The sequence below is a fragment of the Peromyscus leucopus genome, chromosome 6 (genome assembly GCF_004664715.2).
Source record: "Peromyscus leucopus breed LL Stock chromosome 6, UCI_PerLeu_2.1, whole genome shotgun sequence".
In the NCBI taxonomy this organism is placed as follows: Eukaryota; Metazoa; Chordata; class Mammalia; order Rodentia; family Cricetidae; genus Peromyscus; species Peromyscus leucopus.
In genome coordinates this window covers 56,722,950-56,746,533 of record NC_051068.1, presented here as the reverse complement: position 1 = coordinate 56,746,533, position 23,584 = coordinate 56,722,950, and the positions used below count along the sequence as shown (strand labels likewise).

At 43.3% G+C, this 23,584-nt stretch overlaps 1 protein-coding gene across 2 annotated transcripts in view; it reads left to right on the top strand.

The window, feature by feature from the left end:
- Rxfp1 (relaxin family peptide receptor 1) overlaps positions 1 to 23,584 on the top strand; it is a 125,197-nt gene that overhangs the window by 57,757 nt on the left and 43,856 nt on the right. The window contains exons 3-6 of one of the 2 annotated variants that reach the window (XM_028880115.2): positions 5,892 to 5,990; positions 9,960 to 10,065; positions 13,735 to 13,806; positions 21,230 to 21,301. In XM_028880115.2, coding sequence (XP_028735948.1) covers positions 5,892 to 5,990; positions 9,960 to 10,065; positions 13,735 to 13,806; positions 21,230 to 21,301 — 349 coding nt within the window. Of the gene's footprint in view, positions 1 to 5,891; positions 5,991 to 9,959; positions 10,066 to 13,734; positions 13,807 to 21,229; positions 21,302 to 23,584 lie in introns of those variants that run through there. The other variant, XM_028880117.2, reaches the window with a different exon arrangement.

Genomic DNA, 23,584 nt, shown 5'->3' with positions numbered 1-23,584 from the left:
ATCTGATAAATGGGCCTCTGGACATGTCTTGTGGGAGGGGGGGGCCACTATTGTGACTAGGTTGACTGAGGAATGGTACCACTCCCTGGCCAAGGTTTCCTGGATCTTTAGGGATAAGGAAAGGGAACTGGGCCGTAGCAGCGTAGACTAATTCGGTGCAGTGTGACCCACTGTCTCAAGCTCCTGTGTGACTGTGACTTCCCCCAAAGCAGTGGCCTGTCACCTCGGAGCTAAAATAGACTCTCCCCCTAATTCTCTTTTGTCAGAGTATTTTATCACAGCCACAGTAAGGAAACTAAGATAACCACATACAGTGCATTCCTTAAAATAGCAGATGGGCAAGAGAGCAATCACGAGAGACAAAAACCAGGAAAGGGCGCCAAGCCCGTGGTGGCAAGTCCCTGCACTATGTATGGCAAAAAGTGTGACAACTTAAAATAGTCAACTTGTAGAAGCTAAATATAGGCCCTGCTAAAGGAGCACTAAGAATAACATCACGTCAGTCACCGCCATGTCTGTCAGTTTCAGTCGTGAGGAAATACCACCTACAAAACAGCCCTGTGTTGAAGAGAGCTGCCATGCCACCAGCGTCCCCACATGGCTTCCTAACAGAAACACGACCAAACGAGCCTCGGCTGCCTGGTCCACAGTTTCACAAGGCCCCGCAGCCTGCAAGGTCAAGGCTGCAGACCCTCCTAAGACGGGCTCCCCCTCTCACTCATCCTCTGTGGCCGTGACACCGAAAGCAGCCCTGGTTATAAGAATAAGAAGACGAGGGGTGCTACCTCAGTGGTAGAGCACTCGCCTAGTGCGTGAGCCCCTGGGCTACATCTATAGTACCACAGCAAAAGAAGGAGGAGAAGAGGGAGGGGGCAGGAGGGAGGGGAGGACAGGGGAAAAGGAGGGAAGAGGGAGGAGGAAACAGTAGCCCCCTCCACATTGCCAGAGACCAATCAGTCAGGTATTTCCACACTTTATTTATAAATAGATAATAACAACTCATAATGCTACTCTGAAAAATGAATTTATCTTGAAATTTTTTGATAGCACTTTGTAATATTCAATCCTTTCCTTAATTCCAATTCCTAAATACCTCTGTGTTAATTAAAAGAATTTATTAAATGTTTACAGAGAAATCCAAGAAACTGCCAAATTCAGAAAAGGGGAAATTCCAGTGCCACAAATGATTGCATTAGTAACTCAGCTTGTTGCTCCCACAAAACGCCTGGCAAAAGCAACTTAAGGAACAAAGGCTTATTTTCAATACACACTTCCAGGGCACAGTTCATTGTGGAGGGGAGTCCCAGGGGCCGCAGGCTGGAGGCAGCTGGCAACATTGCATCCACAGTCAAGATGCACAGAGTAAGAGATGAAGTGATAACATCCTAGGAGAACACTGGCCTCATGTGCATGGTTAGATCCCTTCCTCGGTGCTGAAGGAAAAAGAGGGACAAAGGGTGACCTATGATTGTACTCAGTGTGCTTTCTTTCTATTCGGTCTGGGACCCTAACCTGTGTTGTGGTTCTGCACACATCTAGTGAGGGTCCTCCCACCTCAACTAACTCAATCTAATAATCCCTCATAAACATGCCCAGAAGCTTTCCTCTTTAATGAATGAGAGTTCTGTCAGGTTGGCACTATAAAATATCACAAGTGTACCTCTCATCAATTTGACACCTAAATATATCTCTTAGGCAATAACTATCTGTTCTTTGTCCCAGTGTGTTCATGGCCATCTCATAATACAGAATGTATCCATTCCAACATCAAGAGTCTACACCTGCTTTAACAGTTTCAGCATCACTGGAAAGTCCCAAGTCTTCTGATACTAAAGACAGTGCCTTAACTGTGAGCTTCTGTAAAGTTACAAACCAGTTCTGATGTACAATGACCCAGATTAACTGCTCCCATTCCAACATAGAAGAATGAGAGCACAGCAAGAAAAGATCAGACCAAACACAAACCAAAACCCAACAGGGCAAACACCAAATCATGCACTTCCATGTCCGGCTTCTGGAACTCCTGATGGAGCAGTCTGGGCCCCAAAGGACTTCAGTGGCCCCTTTTCTCCGGCTCTGCTGCCTGCTGCACACACAGCCTTTCTCTTGAGGCAGCTCTACTCCCTACACTGTTCATGTCTTCTCCTCCTCAACACTGGGAATACAAGAACATGCCACCATACCCAATTTTGTTTTCTTTAGTTTTTTTTTTTTTTTTTTTTTTTTTTTAATGTGGATTCCGGGGAGTAAACTAGGGTCCTCTTAAAAACAAACAAAAAAACAAAAAACAGATGGCTGGGCATGGAGGCACATGCCTTCAATCCCAGCAATAGTGATTCAGAGGCAGGTGGATCTCTGTGAGTTCAAGGCCAGCTTAGTCTACAAAGTGAGTTCCAGGACAGCCAGGGTGACACAGAGAAACCCTGTCTCATGGGTGGGGGTGGGGAACTCGGGTTCAGCTCTTCCTGTTCATACAGCAAGCACTTTACGAATTGAGACACCTCCTGGGCCTGCTGTTTCTTGTCTTAAATATAATCATCATGGGCACATCAGTTAGTGTTCTAACAGTGTGCACCTGGCCAAAGCAACTCTTATAAAAGAAAGAATTTCATCGGGGCCTTGCTTACAGTTTCATAGATTTAGTCTATGATCATCATTGTGGGAACATCATCAGGCATGACACTGAAAACTTGACATCATGGTCCGTGGGCAAGATGTGCCAAGCCTGGCATAGACTTTTGAAACTTCAAATCCCACCCCTCAGTGACACCACCTCTTACAAAGGCATACCTACTCCACAAAGCCACACCTCCGAATCCTTCCCAAACAGTTTACCAACCAGAGACTAAGCACGAAAATAGCCATTCCCATTCAAACCACCACAGTCACCTATCTGCATCTACACAGCTCGAAAACCAGTTTCAATAAATAAAGAAGATCTACCTATACACGCCAAGAATCAGCTTCAACTAATGAAGGTGGTTTAGGGAAACCTAAGAACAGTGTGGAGAATGTTATACCACATTTTAGCATGTCTATCACTGGCTCAAGTGTGGTCAAATATGACTTGCAGGAAGCTACTGCAGTGTTTGGTGAATGCTAGGGTCCTCGAATCACTCCAAAGATCATCACACACGCACGCACACACACACACACACACACACACACACACACACACACACACACACACTTACATATGCAACACACAGGAGCATTTATTTCTTGAGAGCAAAAACTTCCCGCATGCAGGGGTCAACCATCTACATGAAATGGTGATCCTGAGAGAATCACACAGTCTCCTTTTAAGCAAAATTAGAGGAATATTGGGGTGAGGAGGTTGACCTTTAAACTGATTGATGGGAATGAACTTAAGGGGTATGGGTTAATACTGGGTGGTGAGTAGTTAGGGACTCTCCAGCAGCAGGGTCAGGAAAGCTATCTTTTGCGAGCATAAGGCTGTGGGGTGCTTTCTGATTAGTTGCCCCTGGGCTGTGGTTTTTCCAAGAAGTGTTTGCTCAGTTCCGGTAAACTAAAGTTAAGGCCTAGTCTCTGACAGGCTATCAGGATCCTGTCATGGCATTTGCTTGGTTCTCTCATTCTCCCCTTGAGTAGTAAATTATCTCAAATCCTGGAGATGCTTCTTCCTGACCTACAGGCTAATATTGTTGTCTCAGAACCATCAGCTAGACTGTGGAGATTCCTTCCTTAACAAACCTTACCAAGGCATGAATGATACAAGGTCCCCAAGTTAAGGCCATCAGTAAGAGGACTAGAGGACCAGTCGAGGCCTACAGGAGGGCAGTCAACCATGGTGACCAATTAAATAGGGATTTGTATCATCCTTTTCCTGACCCCTGCCATCGGCAGGACCAAGTGTTAGGGGAGTTAGTCTAATTTCTGATAACCACAATCCCTTCATCACAGGGTGGCTTGGTGTCCAGCACAGCCAGTGAGCCTTGGTGAGATTGGGCTTCAAGGCATTTAGAACCTGGTAAGTGGCTGTCAAGAGTCCTAAGGGCTCCTGATTAGAGAGGGTGGGTCCATTGGGGCAACCCCAGTGACCGATGGTGAGGCCTCAGTTCTTTCTGGTTTCAAGGCTGGGGGCCTAGAGTACATGATCTTGAACGGGTCAGGCCCAGGGTATAGGGATGATTCCGGATCCGAAAAAGAGCAAAAGGAAGGAGAGACACCCAGTCACCACCAGTCTCAGGATTAATTTAGTCAAAGTCTCCTTTAAGTTCTAATTCATCCTTTCTATATGTGCTGAACTCTGGGGATGGTAAGCACAATGAAGTTCCCAATTAATCCCCATAGCTTTAACTAACTATTGTGTTACCTGTGAGATGAATGCTGGTCTAATCTTAAAAGGGTGGGAGGCTATACCTGGGGATGATGTCTTGGAAGTTTCTTGGTGACTACTAAGATGGTCTCCGTTTGGTAGGATATGCCTCAGTCTATCCTGAAAAGATATCTACCAGTATCAGTAAATATTTGTAGCCATGTGAACCTGCCTTTACCTCTATGAAATCTATTTCCCCTTTGGCTCTGGCCGGTTCCTCTTTCTCTGCTCCCCACCCTTGTGCCAGTGCTTGATCTTGCATTGACCAGGTGGCAGGTCAGGCAACAAGCTATAGCTTCTTCTGTTTTCGGTCTTAGGTGGAAGACCTTAAGATGAGCCCTTCTTAGTAGGTCTTGTATTTTCCTTTCCTCTAAATGTGTGCCCTGGTGCATTTGGAGAACCAGTTGGCTGGCAAAGTCTGCAGGGAAAATAATCTGCCCTTCAGGGGACTTATACCAGCTGTCCTTCTTGTAGGCATTGGTGCAGGAGCAGATTCTTCTGAGTTCATCTCTGGTGTAGTTGGGGTCTCTGGCAGAGTTGGAGCTAGGAAGCCGACCATCAAGGTGGCCACAACTTGAAGGGTTGCTTCCCGGCCTGCCATATCTGCCTGATTATTTCCCTTGGAAATGGGTTCTTCCCCTCTCTTATGCCCTGGGCAGTGTATGACGACAACTTTCCAGGGCAGCCATATAACTCGCAAGAGGTCTAGTATCTTCTGTTTATTTTAACTGTCCTTCCTTCAGCTCCTCTCTCTATAGATGGCTCCATGGACATGAACCGTAGGAAGGTGTATCAGCTATTGATATAAATGTTAAGTCTCTTTCCTTGGCCCAGTTGTAAGGTCTTAGTTAGGGCTATCAGCTCAGTCCTCTGAGCTGTCATACCTAGAAGTAAGGCCTCAGCCTAAATGATCATCCCCTCTGTAGTTACAGATGCCCCTGCCCCATCCTTGATGAAACTGCTGTCATTGTATACCAGGTCATTTCGGTCTCCTTTAGGGAGTAGGCTTGCAAGTCCAGCTTCACCCACTGTAGGTGGCTTAGAATTTCTTGACTGTCAAGCCAGGTGGGGTTGGTGCACACTTTTAATCCTAGCAGGAGGATCTCTGTGAGTTTGAGACCAGCCTGGGCTATAGAGTAAGTTCCAGGAAAGTCACAAAGCTACACAGAGAAACCCTGTCTCAAAAAAAAACATTAAAAAAAATTTCTTGACTGTCATGTAGCAGCCCATCTAAATCTGGCTCAGGGAGCAGGGTGACCGGGTTGAGGGCACTACTCATGAGCTGGACCCAAGGGGGATTCAGGAGAAGAGCCTGATAATGGGCCAACTGGGCATGGGTCATCCACCTGTTGGGTGGATGCTAGTCAAGCCATCCCAGACCTCCAACTGGGGACAGAAATGCACACCTGAAGTAAGTCCTTGATGGTAATTACCAAACCACCTTTGAGATTCCCTGACTTAGTTTTGGAAGAACTATTTTTGCCAAGATAGCAAAATGTATCTGTTTGGTTTTTCTTTTTAACTTTCTTGCTATTGGTGGTTTTTTTTTCAGGAGACAACAATGGGTGGTCTCTACAACTCGACAAATACTTTGCTAATTACTACAAACTGACTTCCATGAAACCCTTTGAGGCAGAAACGTCTGAATGCTGTAAGTAGCCACAGCAGCCGAGTCCCCTCTTTGATGAGTTCATGGTAAGATGCCATGCTATTAAATTTTGGATACAACGTTCTTTTTTGAAAGCCAATTATAGTTTTCTAGTTGCAAACATTTTAAGAAGGGAAGCCTTAATTTGGAATTCTGTTTTTAAGTACTCCAGGAATCAATCAAGTCAGGTATTGCAAACAAAATGAGTGTCAGTGGTCAGAGTTGCTGTTTTATATAATGTCCTTTTGGCCATCACCACAAACCCTGCAGTAAAGGAAACTAAGGAAATGGAAGAGCAGAGCAGCTGCTCGGGTCCCAATGTCTGCAAGGGAAAAGGCTTCTGTGATCGAAGCCACAGATCTCTGAAAGTCGTACTCACTGCAGCTTGCTGTAAACTGCTGAACACTGGCAGATACTGCACAGGCTACGGAAGGGAGAAAGCTGGTAGCTGTGCAATAGCTTCATTCTGTTTTAGATCAAGAATACTTACTAAAATCATTCACTTTAAATAAATTTAGTCCAGTTAATAAATTATGCAAATACATGTGTGTACTTTAAACCTGTCATTTTCAAAACTATAAACTCATAAGCCAAGAGTTTGGAGGATGGGAAAACTCTTTTGCTATATTATTTTCTTTTTTGTTCTACCACAAATATAGTTTAGCTTTTCAAATTGTTAATATTTTTGTCTTCACTACTCAAATGAGATTAATAGACTACCAGCAATCTCCAGTGGAAAGGTACGCACATCCCTCCCATGAGTCTTAGAGGTGCTCAGCAACCTATGTCAGCACCACACCTGCCACTCAAAAGAGGGGGACTAAATAATTTGATCGTTAGAAAGCTAAAAGTTCAGCTGGCAGTGTAGCCCCATGGTAGGACACTTGCTTAGCATGTGTGAGGCCTCAGGTTCAATCTCTAATATTGCTGAAAATAAAAATTAAGCCAAAACTTTTTTGAAGAAACAAAATTAAAAGGTATAGCATTGCTATCAATAAGATATAAAAATATAAACTAAATGTATTATCTTAAAATGCAATTTTGTTTCTTAATATATTAATTTTCCTTTCTTATATTTTAACTGAATTTTATATCTCACACTATTCAAAAAAATTGAATTGAATCTTATATTTTACCACAGTCCAAAAATATTTTATCAACTTAAAATTAAGGTATAGTTATTAATAGAACCAAATCAATAACATATTAAGAAGTTATAAGAGGTAAAGGTTAAATGGAAAAGGAAAAGATAATAGCCAAAAAAATACTCCATATGAAAATGCTCAGTTTGGTGGAATGGTACGCACCTGCACATGTGTCACACATAAAAAGCTCAATGGTATCATGTTGTCATGACAACACCTGAAGCCTGGGTACTAGGATCTGACGTCCAAATCCATCCTGGGCCACACAGTGGAAAGAAAAGGGGGAAAGGGAGAAGGAAGGAAAAAAGGAGACAGAATGAGAGAGGGAGAGAGAGAGAAGGGGGAGGAGAAAGAAGAGCAGAGGGGAGGGAGGGAGAGCAAGCCCAAAAGCTCTTGCTGAGGATAGTTGAGCAACTGCAGCCAAAGCTCAGGTCACTAAGGTCAAGGGCAGGTTACAGAACTCATAGTTGGTAAAGCAAAAATAACAGGGGAGGGGGGACGGACTGAGTCGGCCAAAGAACCCTGTTCTGCCCACTCTGTCACTGTGGGAGACATTTGTCACATGTGTGGCGACTGCTCCAGGAGCACAGCCCTACACAAGGAACGGTGGATCAAGGTCGACACCGAGGTAATGGTTTTTATCAATACTTAGAAGACATGAAAAGCTCAATTTTTAATTAGATTTCTGTAGAGAGAGTGGGGATTAAAATTGCTAAATTAAACATCTTCTTCAAGCAGCACATGAAATAAGAGTATAGGATCAAAATCTTGGGTGAAACTTAAATTAAGGTTCCTATTCATAACACTTTTCTCATGTCAGATTCTTGGTGGAAATCAACATCAAAAACATTTTTGGATACTTGAAAGAATATGAGCAATTCACATTTTAAAGTCACCTCTTCAGAGAAATGCCGTGGAAAGCATCATACTTAGGATAGTCAATACATGATCAAAGTTTGAAGGCTTTGAGGGAGAAATTGTTTACTCATTGTCTACAAGCATTAAGTTGATAATGCATCAATCTTCTTTTTAACCCAGTTGAAATTCTTATGTGAAAAAATTTTAATATAGTTTTATATTAGCAGGGTGGCTTTGAATCACAATCCTTCTACCTCTGCTCCCAAATGCTGGATTCACAGGTGTGTGCCACCATGTTCCACAGAACAGGTACAACTTTGGGATGTGATGGAATTCAGTTTTTCAAAAGATATTTTAAAACATTCTTTCTTGTCATACATAGGACGAGTAATGCCTAAAACTGCACTTATGGGATGAATGCTTAGATGTGCATTCTAATTTCACTGATATTGGGTATTGGGAAGATACAGAATGGGATGGGTATATGCTTTTGGCCATCTTGTGTGGCTGGAGCATCTTCAGGATGAGATTCAACACATCTGACAGCCACTGGAGACCGGCAGTTCACATAGCTAAGTAGTCTAATGCATTTGTATTCCTCACAACTTATACAGTACGGTTTGTGCTTGCTGTGGAATGGCCCGAGTCAGGACAGTGAGTGTTCCCCTCTGCGTTTACTCCTTCCTGGTGCTGGGAACTACATAGTTATGGTGGCAATTATTCACTGTCCTGGTGTACAAGGGGAACCATTTCCAACTGTCCTCAACCAGGAACATGTGTAGCCATGTCTACCAACTTCTTCAAAGAAACTAAAATGACAGTGCTTTACATATAATTGCCTATTCTAAGACAATTGTAGCTCATTTAGAACACTGCATGGACAAGCAAAAGTTGCTGCAAGGATTCTGTTCTCTCACTCCCCCACCCTGAGCCACACGGGAGCACCCTTTCGAAGGGACGAAACCTCCTCATTCCTCAGTGATGTCTCCTTTCCTGCTTGCTTCTGGTTAAAGTGATTTAGTCTTCCACCAAAGAGGTTATTTATTACTTTTGATACTTATACTCAAACAGAAGCTTTCAAATGGACATGAAGCCCCACACTATCACTTCTCCTTTGGAGACAGAAGCAGAAGATTTTGTTCATTCTGTGGCCAATGAAGGTCAATCCAATATTTAAGAAAAAAAAAAAAAAAAGGTGAGCTGGGAAGATGGCTCATCTTCTCCTGTGCTGTGTTCAGTAGTTCATCCCACCATGGGATTCATTTCATTGTCTCCTGTGTCTAGAGAACGTAAAAGATTGTAAGAAACTTTGCTCAGGAAACTCTCTTCTTTCCCCAACCCCAAGTTAATCAGCTTTCCATTATTATAGCAAAGATCTGAGATGGGGGTTGTACAATTTCTCAACGTTTAAGAACACTTACTTCTCTTGGAGAGGACAGGAGTTTGGTTCTCAGTGCCCACCCCCACCCATCCACCCGCACCTCCTCCACCCCAACCCCTAACCCCACCCCAACAAGCAGACACTCACAACCACCAGTAACCACCAGCTGCAAGGGATCTAATGCCCTCTTGGAGCACCCAGAAATGAGCATGCGTGTACACACACACACACACACACACACATACACACACACACAGGCAAGCACCTGTGCTCAGGAGCTCACACATATACACATGCAGAGACACACACATAAAAAATAAATCTTAAAAAAAGAAAGGAAAAAGAAAAGGGGACAGGCTACTCAATGTGTGTGTTTCCTAATGTTTATGCTAGACTGGTCTGGTCTTGAAGATAATTCAGAGCAAACTGTGGAACCTTAATTTAAATCATTCCCCCAAGTGCTTGGGTAAAGCATGATAGACTTTTATCCTAGTCAATATTCTCATGGCTTTGCATTTCTTTCTCTTCGTTCCCCTCCTCTCCCTGGTCCCTCACTTCATCATTCCTTCCCACTTCCTCTCTGTTCAGTGGTTGGCTCTGTGCCCATGCACTGTTTGTGCCGAGATCTAGAGCTTGACTGTGATGAAGCCAATTTACGAGCTGTCCCGTCAGTTTCTGCCAATGTGACTGTAATGTAAGTAGCATTAAGACTGGCTCGTCCTTAAGGCTGGATAGAACTGCAGGGCAATCACCAGGACTGACCCCAGGTCACGACTTCAGATGCATGTTTGTTCAAAGACCGTTCCATCTGTAGATCAGTTACAAGGCACTGTTCACAGACGGTTTTAAATACTTCTAAATACTAGACCTCACCTTAAATTACTCCATAAACAATTCTGTGAAGTGTTGGCTGTTCACTATATTTCATCTGAGCAAAGGATGCCATCCATTTCAACTGCTATGGAGCAGGTCGGGGAGGGGAGCAAAATACACTGCTACCCACAGCTTTCTCATTACACAGAATTTTTATTTCATGCTTATGGCAAGAGCTGTTTTAGAGTTTATTACACATAAAGAAGTTTTCATGTACTCTTGTGCACAAGTAAATTTAATTTACTTGAGGAATAAGTAAAGTATATTGGATAAAATATTCCCAGAACTTCACATTTAAATTAACTTCTAAATCACATTTTGACTCAGACATATTGATGTTGTGGTCTTTTCTGACGAAATTCAAACTTACATATAGAAAAGAAGAAGAGTCTTGTAAAAGTGTCTTGCTGGGCTCAGTGTTGGTGGTGCTAAGTTTCTTGTTCTGGTTATTTGAGCTCAACTAGACTTCAAGCAGCACACAAACACATATTTGGTCCAGTTTTTTTTTTTTTTTTTTTAAGAACTCAGTGGATAGTAAAAAGCTTCAATATATTTTCTATTGAGTTGGTTGGGTTTGGGATTTTGTTTGGGTGGGCTCTTCATCCATGTGTTTTATATCTTGTGACTCTGGCTTTTTGGTTCGTGCAGACACAGTAAGAGTAACCCTTGAGTATACAGGTGTTGGCAAGTCTTGCCTTTCTCAAACAACCTTCCAGAAAACCCAGATGCTTGGCACACAGGTAAAGGAGCTGCTGCAGAGTCCCATCAGGTTCACAGAATCCGGGTGTTGCCCCGTGGATCTCAATCTGGGAACAAAAACAGAGAACATGGGGGAAATAATCCACAAAAGCTTGCTCTTTGAAGGAGGTGACCTTTTCTGGACAAAGAGGAAGCATTGGCTAGTGTTCTTCCTTTCTTGCCTCCCATGGCTTATCATAGTAATTAGTCCTGCTGGGGAAAAAGAAATGATTTCCCCCAAAGAAATTGATGGAGGTCCTAGGAAGAGTTTCTGCGAATTCATTGGTGATAGAAATAATTATCACCTCCACTGCTTACATCAAGTTACTGGAAAGTCCAAATAAAAGACTGATCAGCCAACCTCATTTTTCATTTTCCCACAAATAATATTGGAACGCATTTGCCAACAATGCAACTAATCTTTGTGAAAGAAAGGAACAGAGAAAGAATGCTAGAGGGACAGAGGTCAGAAATAACAGGGTAAATAATTTAGTTAAATTATGATTTGATTTAAAAAGAAATATTCTGACCGCATATGTATAATATATATGTATGTGTGTATATATATATGTGTGTGTGTATATATATATATGTATATATATATGTATATATACAGATATGTATCAGTCAGCTTTAACCCAGGAAGGAAAGGAGGGAAGGAGAGAGGAAGGGAGGGATGAACTAAAGCTAAGATCACATCCTACAAGAAGACAAGTGAAGAATGTGGGTAAAGCGACTTCAGGGCACCCACCCTGGGTTACAAATTGATGGAAGAATGAGGAGGCTAGGTCCCAGTAAGTGGGAATGCTCAAGAGTTCAATGTTAGATTTCTTATTTAACATTAACAGGTCATTCAGTGACTATTCAACAGGCATTTATAGATGTAGGTATAATGCTCAGAGGTTTAAGTCTATAACATTTGACTATTTGTTTTTTAAAAAAAGAAGCATTATTAGACTTGGATTGTAACTCAATAATATTGCACTTGCTTAACATGCATGAGGCCCTGAATTCATCATCAAGACTGTAAACACACACACACACACATACACACACACACACACACACACACACACACACACACACACACACACACAGAGCAACTCTGAGTGTATATATACCAATAGATAGGGCAATAGAGCACTTTCTTGTGCTTTTGATTAAACCACTTGATTCTAATTGTCCATATAGATTCTTCTCTGCAGATCCTGGCTCAGTTTCATACCTTGTTCTAGTCTGTTTGGTCTGTTCGAAAGGGAAAAAAGCTCTAGGCTTTAGTGTAAATGTATTACAAGACTAAATATCAAGTTCCATGACTGAGTTCTTCCAGATTTTGAATTGCAACTATTATAGGAAAATGTCAGGAATGGCCTAAATTATATGTAAGTAAAGTATCAAAGAAGCCTAATCATCCAACGAGTGTTTATTGAAGTCAAGACTTTTGGAAAATGTTTCAAATAAATGCTAAAGAGTGAGATGGGCAAACACAGATAGCTATGAATATTTATACATTGTTCTAACTCAATAAATGTTAACTTCAAGAGTTGACTCTTAGATCCCTGAACTTACCCACTAAAAAGCAGAGCTCTGGCTTGCCTTTTGCTCTCTATGACATACACATATCATGTATGAATGACTTTGTGAAGAACCAAATGGGATATCGAACTTTAAAATACAAAAAATGTCTTATGTGATGAAAGTATTTGGGTTTTCCCTAATCAATGAAAATAATATCTATCCCTTTTAGTATCGGGGCATTTTGAAAACATAAATGAATCTATTTGTGAAAATATTTTGTATCATTTAGAAAGAATGATATTTGTCTATAAACCCTGGGCATGCGCTAATAAGGACCCAGCTTTAAAAGAGAAATTTCTTGCAGATCCTTGAAGGAGCCCCCCTCCCTGTACAGCAAACCACTCCAGGGTGGTTAGGCCCTGCTCTGGGGGTTCTCATGGAATCTCACTTTTACCTCTTTTTAAGAATATTAAATGTGCTTCCTTGCATAGTCTTTGGAATCCCAATCTTCTCTTACAAAAAGGGAAAATGTCATCATCTCCATTGTTTTTCTAGATATCCTCCAAAACTCCCAACACACTGAAATAATCCCTCAATAATCACTTTGAAATGAATGTGTACATAAACAAACATAATAAGAATAGGACAATGAATTGCCTTCTTATCCCTGGGGACAAACTCTGAGGGAACCCTCTAGTTTACAGGCAAGGGGTATCATGAGTCATCCAAATAGAGTGTGAGAATTAGGGAAGAGATATTGCTTATCTTTCAAAGGCCCGTGGTGGGAGCTGACTAGGCCTTTCCTGAGAGAATGAATGAATGATGAACAAATGGATGAATGAATGAACGAACACACTTTTAAAAGCACACCAAATTTTCACCTAGGTCATTAAACCAAATTAAAATATTTAACGATTTATCTTTCCACAATATAAACACTGCAAGACTGTAAGGCAGCTTTTGGTTTGGAGGCTGAGGCAGAACACTGGTGGGAAAGGAAGTCTCAGGAAACTAGGATAAAGATGAAAGAAGGCTTAGTGGTGGCCGCTCAGCCGCCCAGAGTGACTTGGAGAAAGCGTGACTAGTTCAGCCTTTTGAGTCACTCCTTGAAAACACATCATTAAACCAGTGCGTGCAGCTCAGAATCCAGCTCAAGATCGTTGATGTTATAATTAGAAGTAAGACATTAAAGTGAAAATCCACTCAGCATGACTGAACTATGTGTGTGTTTCAGGTCCCTGCAGCGGAACTCCATAAGAACACTCCCTCCCAACGGCTTCAGGAAGTACCACGAGCTCCAAAAGCTGTAAGGAAAACTTGAACTCTGGCCTTACATTGAACCTGCTGTCTTGTGCACCTGTTTCTTGTTACTTCTGTAGAGAATAGCATCATATCACATATTAAGTCTAATAATCCCACCTGGAAAATTATATACCCCCTAACTGGAAATTTGCAGGTAAAACTTCTGAGTATTTCTAGGGGACATTCTAGAAAAAAACTCAGATAACTATCCCTAAACAAAATGGATGGAGCACATGCGCCGTGGATCCTCCACCATGCTCCCTAGAATGGAAATAGGTAATTCTGCCTCCTGTCATGGATCAGTTCAATGCTCATCTCAGAGAAAGATGTGCTGAGTTTAGAGCCAGCAAGATGGTTCAGTGTGTAAAAGCACTGTTTTAGTCATATTAGTTAGTCAGGGTTCTCTAGAATAACAGAAATACATATATATATATATATATATATATATATATATATATATATATATGATTTATTAGAATAAAACTATCCAGCACAGGCACCAAGCCTGATGACCTGAGAGCAACCCCTGGAAGGAGAGAACTGACTCTCAAAGGTTGTCTTCTGATCCTTACGTGTACTGCATGATGTGTACATATACAAACAGATAAACGCAAAAAGAGAGATAGGGGCCGGGCGGTGGTGGCGCACGCCTTTAATCCCAGCACTCGGGAGGCAGAGCCAGGCGGATCTCTGTGAGTTCGAGGCCAGCCTGGGCTACCAAGTGAGTTCCAGGAAAGGCACAAAGCTACACAGAGAAACCCTGTCTCGAAAAACCAAAAAAAAAAAAAAAGAGAGAGAGAGATAGGGATTGCAAAGATGCCTCAGCAGTTAAGAACAAGTATTACTCTTTCAGAAGACCAGAGGTCAGATCCCAGCCCAAGTCAGCCTTGCACAACTGTCTATAACTCTAGCTCCTGGGAATCCAACACCTCTGGCCTCCAGGAGGACCAACTCACATGCACCTATGAACACACAAACACATAAACATACTCAAAAATAAAATCAATGTTTAAAAAACATTTTTAAGACATAATGAAAAAAAAAGACGTAATGATATTTTTTAAAGACCCACTATCACTATTGAAGAGTGGGCTGAGGATGCGGCTCTGAGGAAGAACACTGGCTCAGCATGTGCAAGACACTGATTTCAATCCCCTGCACCACATGGGGGTGGGGGTTAAACTGTGAAGAATTTGTCTTGGTCAATGTTCTATTGCTGTGAGGAGACACTATGACCACTGCAACTCTTATACAGGAAAATATTTAGCTGGGGCTGGCTTACAGTTCAGAGGTTTAGTTCATTGCCACCATAGCGGGAAGCATTGTGGCATGCAGGCATGTTACCTTATTTTTTATATGTCCTGCTTGCTTGGTGGCTGGCTGGCGTCTCTTTGACTCCGCCCTCCTTCTTCCCATCATTCTCAGTTTGGCTTTCCCACCTAACTTCCTGCCCAGCTACCGGCCTGTCAGATTTTATTAACCAATGAGAGTGATACATAATCATAGTGTAGAAAAAGATTGTGCCATAGCAGGCCTTGAGCAGCATTGGACATGTTTGTCTTTCTTCAGGTGAGCCTCATGAATGTACTCTCAAAATCCACAATAACCCAAGGTAATCTCTGTGTCATTTAGGTCAACTTTATGACTAAATTGTAAATAATTAATGAATTATTGAGCGCAGATGCTCTGTCCCTGAGGCATACTATCAAGAAAACATCTTGGAACTTCTCACTTTATTTTCACTGATGCCTTGATTTTATTTTGATGCATTAATACATATATGTACTTTCCTAAGATAATAGATGGACTTAGTATAAACTCATTGCAGTCACTAACATATCCCCAGTAACCAAGAGTGCACTGCCTAGGGCAGGCTGGACCTGAAGAAGGGTGAGGCTGGTGTTGAGGCAGGACAGGGTGGCATTTTTTAACTCTGTCCATCGTCTGGGCTTGAGATCTCATTTCCAAAAGTCATGTCAGAAAATGTGGGCTTGATTGACACATACATAAGGTAGCGAAGAGTTCATCCAGGACTTACATTTAGTAATATACATCAGATTGGCCTGCGTGAGAATGTGCTGGCACCTCACAGCTCTCAGATGACAGAAGCATCAGTCCTAAACTACCTCCCCCTGCCTGCAAAAACCATCTCCCAAGCCCAGCAAAGCACCTCTGATTCTGCTCATGGCGACCCGTGTGAGCAGCTTCTCCTGGAGGGTTGTCTGCGGGTGAGATTTCAGGGTATACACTAGATGGTCCCATCGCAGTGTGGATGACAGACCAGCAGCTGATCCAAGGTTCTTCACCTTATGAGAGTCTCTGAACTGTGGAGTTGAAATGTGTAGCGAATCAAGCAAACGGCCCAGCTAAGGGGAGGCTGAGGTGGGCGTGGCCTCTGAAAACTCTACCCACGAATTGTTGGGACTCCTTCCAGGAGAAGGTTTCAAAGAAGAAAAAGTGGACCCAAGGCCAATCACTCGACAGAACCAGTGGGAGCTCTTCCAGGAGAAGAACTTAATCCAGGGGAGGTCACTCAGGCAGCCAAAGACAGTAGCAAGCAGCACTCAGGTCTCATGTTGCTCGTAATGAAGACTCACTGCGTCCAAGAAAGGAACCAGAGCATAAGAGACACCGAGAGAGGTCAGGACCAGAACCATTAAGAAAGGCATCTATCTCGCCGGGCGGTGGTGGCGCACGCCTTTAATCCCAGCACTCGGGAGGCAGAGCCAGGTGGATCTCTGTGAGTTCGAGGCCAGCCTGGGCTACCAAGTGAGTCCCAGGAAAGGCTCAAAGCTACACAGAGAAACCCTGTCTCGAAAAACTGAAAGAAAGAAAGAAAGGAAGGAAGGAAGAAAGAAAGAAAGGCATCTATCTGGCTAGAAGAAAATGGTTTGGGTGGATTTATATCACCTCACTTGATTAGGACTAAAGGACAGAGGACTCCAAACATCTTACCTCCTCCAAACACTCAGGTGATTCAGGTGATGCCTCTGCCCTATAGGATTGAAGATGGCTTGGCAGCCTTTCCAACCCCCACACCTCCTCTTGCCAAAGGAAATCATCTAAGTCTCTGCACTGCTTCAAGATGTGAAAAACATGCTTTTTGGCTACACCTTGCCGTGGATGGGACAGTATCACAAGGCAGCAGTTCATTTCCTTTTGAGTACTGATATAGAGGCAGGATGACTCTGCCTCAGTGTTGTGGTTTGAATCTGAAATGTCCTCCATAGGTTCAAGTGGAAGGTGATGGAAACTTAGGAGGCAGAGCCTCACTGGAGGAAATGGGTGGTGGAGGAGGGGCGTGTAGCCCAACCCCACTTCCTGTTCTCCCTCAGCTCCCTCAGCTCTCTGACTGCAAAAACAACTGACAAGCTGCCTCCTGCTCCACCTACCAGGCCTGCCTTGATAGACTGTGTCTCCTCAAACTGCGAGCCAGAACAAACCCTTCCTCCCTGAAGTTGCCTTTTGTCCAGTGTTTTCTCACAGCAACAAAAAGAAAGTGAACTAATACTATTGTGTGTGTGTGTGTGCACAGACACCACTTCCTGCCAAGCACACACCATGAGACACTAGCAGATAAGTAACTTGTTCCTACGAGTGAAAAAAATATCACCTGTCAATTTGTCAGAGTCATTTGGGAACTCGTTGCTGCATGGATGTATTCAGACCACATCATAAAATCCAGACCCATGAACTGACTGAACCACCACCAGCCCAACACAGAGCCAAACATCCTCAGCTAAGCCTAGCACTGTGGTAGGTTGGCTTTACCTACCTGTCATCTGTTCACCCTGCGTACATGTCAAAGGACCAACACACAGAGAACTCCCAGCTATCCCGAGGGCTTCAGCTCAGCAGTCCCCAACAGGTGACATGACCCACTCAGATTGCTGTCCATCTGTCCATCCAAATCTAGTGCCTCGCCCCCACAGTCCTATACCTGGGAGGTTCAGCTCTGTGGCTGTGCCTGCCTTCGGTCAGTCTCCAAATGTATCTGTTTTTCACCTACATCAGCTCTGTCTCTGCCTTCAGCGAGACCTCCCTGAGTTACAGCCTCTGTAACCTTTTTACGACAATTCTGCAACACCTCCCTCAACAGTGCTAAGAGTTAATAAAAAGAGAACCTGTGAACGCCATGGCCATGCAGTGGTTCTCAACCTTCCTAATGCTGCAACTCTTTAATACAGTTCTTCAGGTTGTGGTGACCCTCAACCCTAAAATTATTTCATTGCTACTTCATAACTGTAATTTTGCTACTGTTATGAATCATAATATAAATATCTGATAAACAAGCCAATGAGTCACAACCCACAGGTTGAGAACCATTGTTATAAAAAGCTGTCACGACTACTTTATAAACTACAGCCAATCAGAACAATAACTCTCGCAAGTTTGTTGTTATTCACTAAGTTCTGACATGGTAAAAGACACAAACACATCCATCTATGTCTGGCATCGTCTGCTCATGACAGACATAATTCTTTAGTTTTATCTTCTAATAGCAAAATAAAAAGAAAGACACAACCCACAAAAGGCCAAGGCCCAGCCTTGTTGTCAGTGATTTGTTTGTCTTTCTGATAGTTTAAACTGTGTAATGAATGTGATGTTATTAAAAATGATATAATAGACATAAATAGAACAAAACCAAATGGAAAGATTAGTTACTTCGTACAAATGAACTATTCTAAAGCACCAGATAACATGGAAAGAATGTATTTCATGTTTGAAAATAAAACTCAAATGATAATCCATTTTTCAGAATTTCTCAGCTAAAAAAGAGCTCTTCGCCCACGAGCAGGAGAACTGCCCCGCCCCTTGCTGCAGGCTGCATTGGGTGAGTTAGCCTAGGCAGTGCTGGAGAGCTCGCCCAGTTCACCATGAGGGAAAGCTGGTGGGCTGACCAACCCAGCCACCAGCCAGGCCCAGAACCAGGGCTATGAGTTGGCCCACCCCAGCGTTCACCAAATCTATGGACTGTTGGAGCATGTGAAGGGGATGAACCTAAGATCCAAAACAGCAGGAATCTCCACGACACAGGACAAGAGGATGTCCAAGAGGAGCCCCAGAGAGAGCCCAATTATCAGTGGTGTAGCAGAAGCCAGAGTCCTTGAGTCAGACCATTGACTCTTGGTGATGAACGCTTACAAGTAAAGATGAATGAACTAAAGAGTAAACGTGTGACTCAACGGGCCACACTACAGCTTCCACATGAGATTCTTCTTAGTTTGTTTGTTTGTTTTACTTTTGTTTTTGTTTTGTTTCTTTGGTTTTGGTTTTTCATTTAAATTTGGTTTTGATTTTGGAGGGAAGTTGCAAGGGCAGAGGGCAAATGCGAGGAGACGGGGAGGGGAAATGAGTGGGATCAGAAGGCATAATGTGAACTCTACAAAGAATCAATAAAAGTTAAGAAAAAAAAAACTTCACAACTGCAGACGCCTTTGGTTTCTATAGTCTGTGTGGAGGCCAAAGGCTCTTCCTGTTCTCCAGCGCCCCCTTGTGACCATGTAGTTAAATGTCCCATAGTCTACAGTATTCATACACAGTCAACATTTTGCTTGCTTTTTTAAAAAGATTTATTTATTTTTATTTTATGGAGCTTTACTTTCATGTCCGTCTGTGCACCACGTACATGCCTGGTACCTGTGTGGGCCACAGGAAGACTTTGGATCCCGTGGAACTCGAGTTACAGGTGGTTGTGAGCCATCATGTGGGGGCTGAGAATGGATCCCGGGTTTTCTGGAAGAGCAGCCAGAGCTCTCAACTGCTGAGCCGTCTCTCCAGCTCCTGCTTGTGTTTTGAGACAAGCCTCACTCTGTAGACCCTGCTGGCCTAGAAATAAGAGAAGTCCTCCTGCCTCGGTGTCCCAGATACTCGATTGCAGGCATACGCCTCCACTCCTAACGCTTCAATTAATGCTTGAGCAAATTACTACAAGCAACAGTGATCCAAATAGCCTAATGACAAAACATCCAATCTGGTTTCTAGAGGCACACCTTGACTCCATATACAGACAGTGCAATCCACTGCTTACTAGACACTCGCCACAGTTGAAAACGCTTTCCTTCAAGTCTCCCTGTGAATCAGTAAATATATATATTTACTACTAAATATATATAACCTACCACATGACTGGGCCCACAGCATGTCATGTGAAACAATTTCCTAAGTAAAATTTTCAGTTAGAGTCAGATAGAATCAACTTTCAAGTTAACTCAAGTCCATTCCTATTGATGTCTTTCTTACTGCTTCTAACAAGTCACATACAAATTAAAGACACTCTCCAGAACAATGGTGACCTGGATTCCAGAACAGGAGGCATGCCTGCCATCTTTCCTTTATCATCCCTCACAACCCAGGGCAGGTGTCCACAGGGCTGCACCGCTGTGCACAGGTACCCAGAACGGGAGAGCTAAGTCCTGGGGCCTGTGACTTCTAATACGCAGTCCACTGAGGCCAACCTTCCAGAGAACTCGAGGTTACTCTATAAGCCTGCATTTTTGTCTTGACAGTCCAATCTACTTCATATTCTTCCAGTCTTGATTTTTTTTTTCTTTACATGTCACTCTTTGGCCATTTAAACCCCTTATGAAAATTGTCTCAAGTGCTTTTGTGAACAAGGTTTAGGATGTCAGATTGACCAAACAAAATTCAACTTACTAAGATTTGGTGTTGCTGTGCAATGTGGTTTGTGGGATAGCATGTCACAAACACTTTGGGGGGGGCTGGGGGCAGTGCTGACTCTATTTGAGCACTTACAAATCTGAATCAATGCTAACAGGAAATTTTTAAAGCCTGGCTTTCAGGCCCGTGTGATCAGTGAGTGCTCTTCTCTGCATTAGTTCCTCTCTAGAAAATTCTAGATGGTCACTTGACTCCTGTCTGTGTACCTTTACAGATTCAAATTTTTTAAATATTTTTTTTTACTGATTGAGAATTTCATACGATGTATTTTTATCATATTCATCCCACACTCCTCCCAGATTCGCCCCCACCTCCCCACCCCTCCCAGCTGCGTGTCCTCTTTCTGTGTGTATGTTTCTTTAATGACCCATCGTGTCCAGTTTGAGTTGCCCATATACTCGGCGGGGTGGCATCCCCTGGAGCATAGTTAACCTACCAGGGCCCATACTCATAAATAAAAACTGGCTCAAGCGCATTACAAATTTAACAGCACAATACCAGTTTCAGTCAGTTGATCCACTGCGGCTCCCTTTCCTTTCAAGTCAGTTTCTAATCTCAGTACAATACTTTCAGTAAGATGTACCATCTCAGCTGACAGAGGCCGTCAGCCCGTGTGTGTGTGTGTGTGTGTGTGTGTGTGTGTGTGTGTGTGTGTGTGTGCCACCACCACTGCTGACATCCGCCGGGCTCTTGCAAAGCTGATGACAGTGTTTTGTTGTTTTCTCTTTGGCTACTCTTGGTCACAGGTGCCTGCAAAACAATAAGATTCACTTCGTGTCCGTCTCTGCTTTCAGGGGACTGCGCAGCCTCACTAAACTGTAAGTATGGGGTCCACGGAGGTCAGGGAGGGGAGTGCTAAAAGGCTCCCTGGACCACCAGCATCCTGTCAGGCTAACCCATCCCAATCCAAACCAGTTCCCCTGCTCAGGACAGTCCGTACCAGGAGGCCTGAATGTAGTGCTGGATGGACAGTGTCATAGTGGGTTGGGAACATGGGATCGGGGTCACACTGTGTTCAGGCTGAGCCCTGATTTTACTTGCCAGGTGAGTGCCCTTGGGTGCCAGCTCCCTCTACTGCCTGGTGCTTGCTCTAATAGTGCCCAGCACGTGGTTGTGTGGGAGGGAACAAATGAAAAAGCCCATAGGCGACATTAGATATGCCGCGGCCGCCTAAGTAGAAGCAGGCAGATCTTCTGTGCCAAGACAAACTCAATCATGTACATCCGCCATGGCAGCAGGAGTGGTGACCGTTGAAGGACCTTAGTCAAAGTGAGGAACCTGAGGACAGAGAAGAAGAGGGGCTTCCCCAGCTGTCCCGGGGATTCTGCTCGCTCTGCTTTTCCCTTCATGCTGGGGGTGTCTTGTGTGTGCTAGGCACACACTGAGAGTCTCCCACAACCGCTCACTTGTATTTTCACAAGGTTTTGAGATAGTATCTCACTGTGTAGCTTCCTGGCTTGGAACTCACTCTGTAGACCAGGGTGGCCTTAAACTCACAGAGATCTGCCTGCTTCTACTTGTGGAGTACTGGGATTAAAGTCATGAGCACCACAACTGACTTATAATGTTAAATCCGACCTTATAAACGTTTAACATATAATAGATTGAGGGACCAGGCGGTGGTAGTGCACAGCTTTAATCCCAGTACTAGGGAGGCAGAGGCTAGTGGATCTCTGTGAGTTCCAGGACAGCCTGGTCTACAGAGTGAATTACAGAACAGCCAGGACTACAGAGAAACTCTGTCTCAAAAAACAAACAAAAACCCTGGTGGTTGTGTGCCTGTAACCCAAGAACAAGAGGTGCTAGGCAAATAAATGTCGAACATATAATAAATTTAAAAGAGTAAAGCTATTGACCGTGGAATCTGGTTTGTTTTCTACCTCACTTTGCCCAATATCTCTGGCATTCCTCCCTGTAGCATGTATGGGAATTTTCTCTTTTTCAAGGCTGCATAGTATTTTGTTGTGTGTATATGTACCACATTTTGTTTATTCACCCGTCTGTCCATGGGCAATTGGGAATTTGCATCTTATTCTGTTATGGTAATACTATTACTCAGTCCACACATTTACATGAGTGCCTGCTTTCAGTTCTCTTCAGTGCGCTAAGCCAGGGAGTAGAATTGTTGTTCCTGTGTTGATTCTACCTGCTTTTTTTTTCTTCCTTCTGGAAGCTACTGTACTGCTTCTCCAGCAGCAACATTTTTTTTAATTCTTTGAGAATTTTATGTAGTATATTTTATCATATTCTTTCTTGTGCCCCCAACTTCTCCTGGATCCATCCCCTTCCCTACCCACTCAACTTCACATTTTTTTTCTCTCTCTTAAAAAAAAAATGAAAAAAAAGTCTTAGCTGGGGTCATCCTTGTAGATTCATGGGAGTTTCCCTTGCATTGGGTTTGCACCTGACCCCAAAATGCCCCCCTTTTCAATCACCTCTTTCAGCACTCTACCCCTCCATCCACCCCCACAACCCAATCCCTCAAGTTCCCATCCCCACTCACCCACCCCCAAGTCCACCCAGGAGATCTCCTCTATTTCCCCTTCCCAGGGAGATCCATGCATCTCCCCCTTGGGCTTTCCTTGTTACCTAGCCTCTCTGGGTCTGTGGATTGTAGCATGGTTATTCTTTACTTTACATCTAATATCCACTTATGAGTGGGTACATACCATGTTTGTCTTTCTGGGTCTGGGTTACCTCACTCAGGATGATTCTTTTTTTCAAATTCCATCCATTTGCCTTCAAATTCCCCAATGTCATTGTTTTTAACAGGTGAATAATACTCCATTTTGTATATGTACCACATTTTCTTTATCCATTCTTCAGTTGAAGGGCATCTAGGTTGCTTCCAGGTTCTGGCTATTATAAATAGTGTTGCTATGAACATAGTTGAAGAAGTGCCCTTGTGGTATGATTGAGCAGTCTTTGGGTATATGCCCAAAAGTGGTATTGCTGGGTCTTGAGGTAGATTGATTCCCAATTTTCTGAGAAACTGTCATACTGATTTCCAAAGTGGCTAAACAAGTTTGCACCCCCACCAGCAATGGAGGAGTGTTCCCCTTACTCCACATCCTCTCCATAAGTGTTTCTGATCTTAGCCA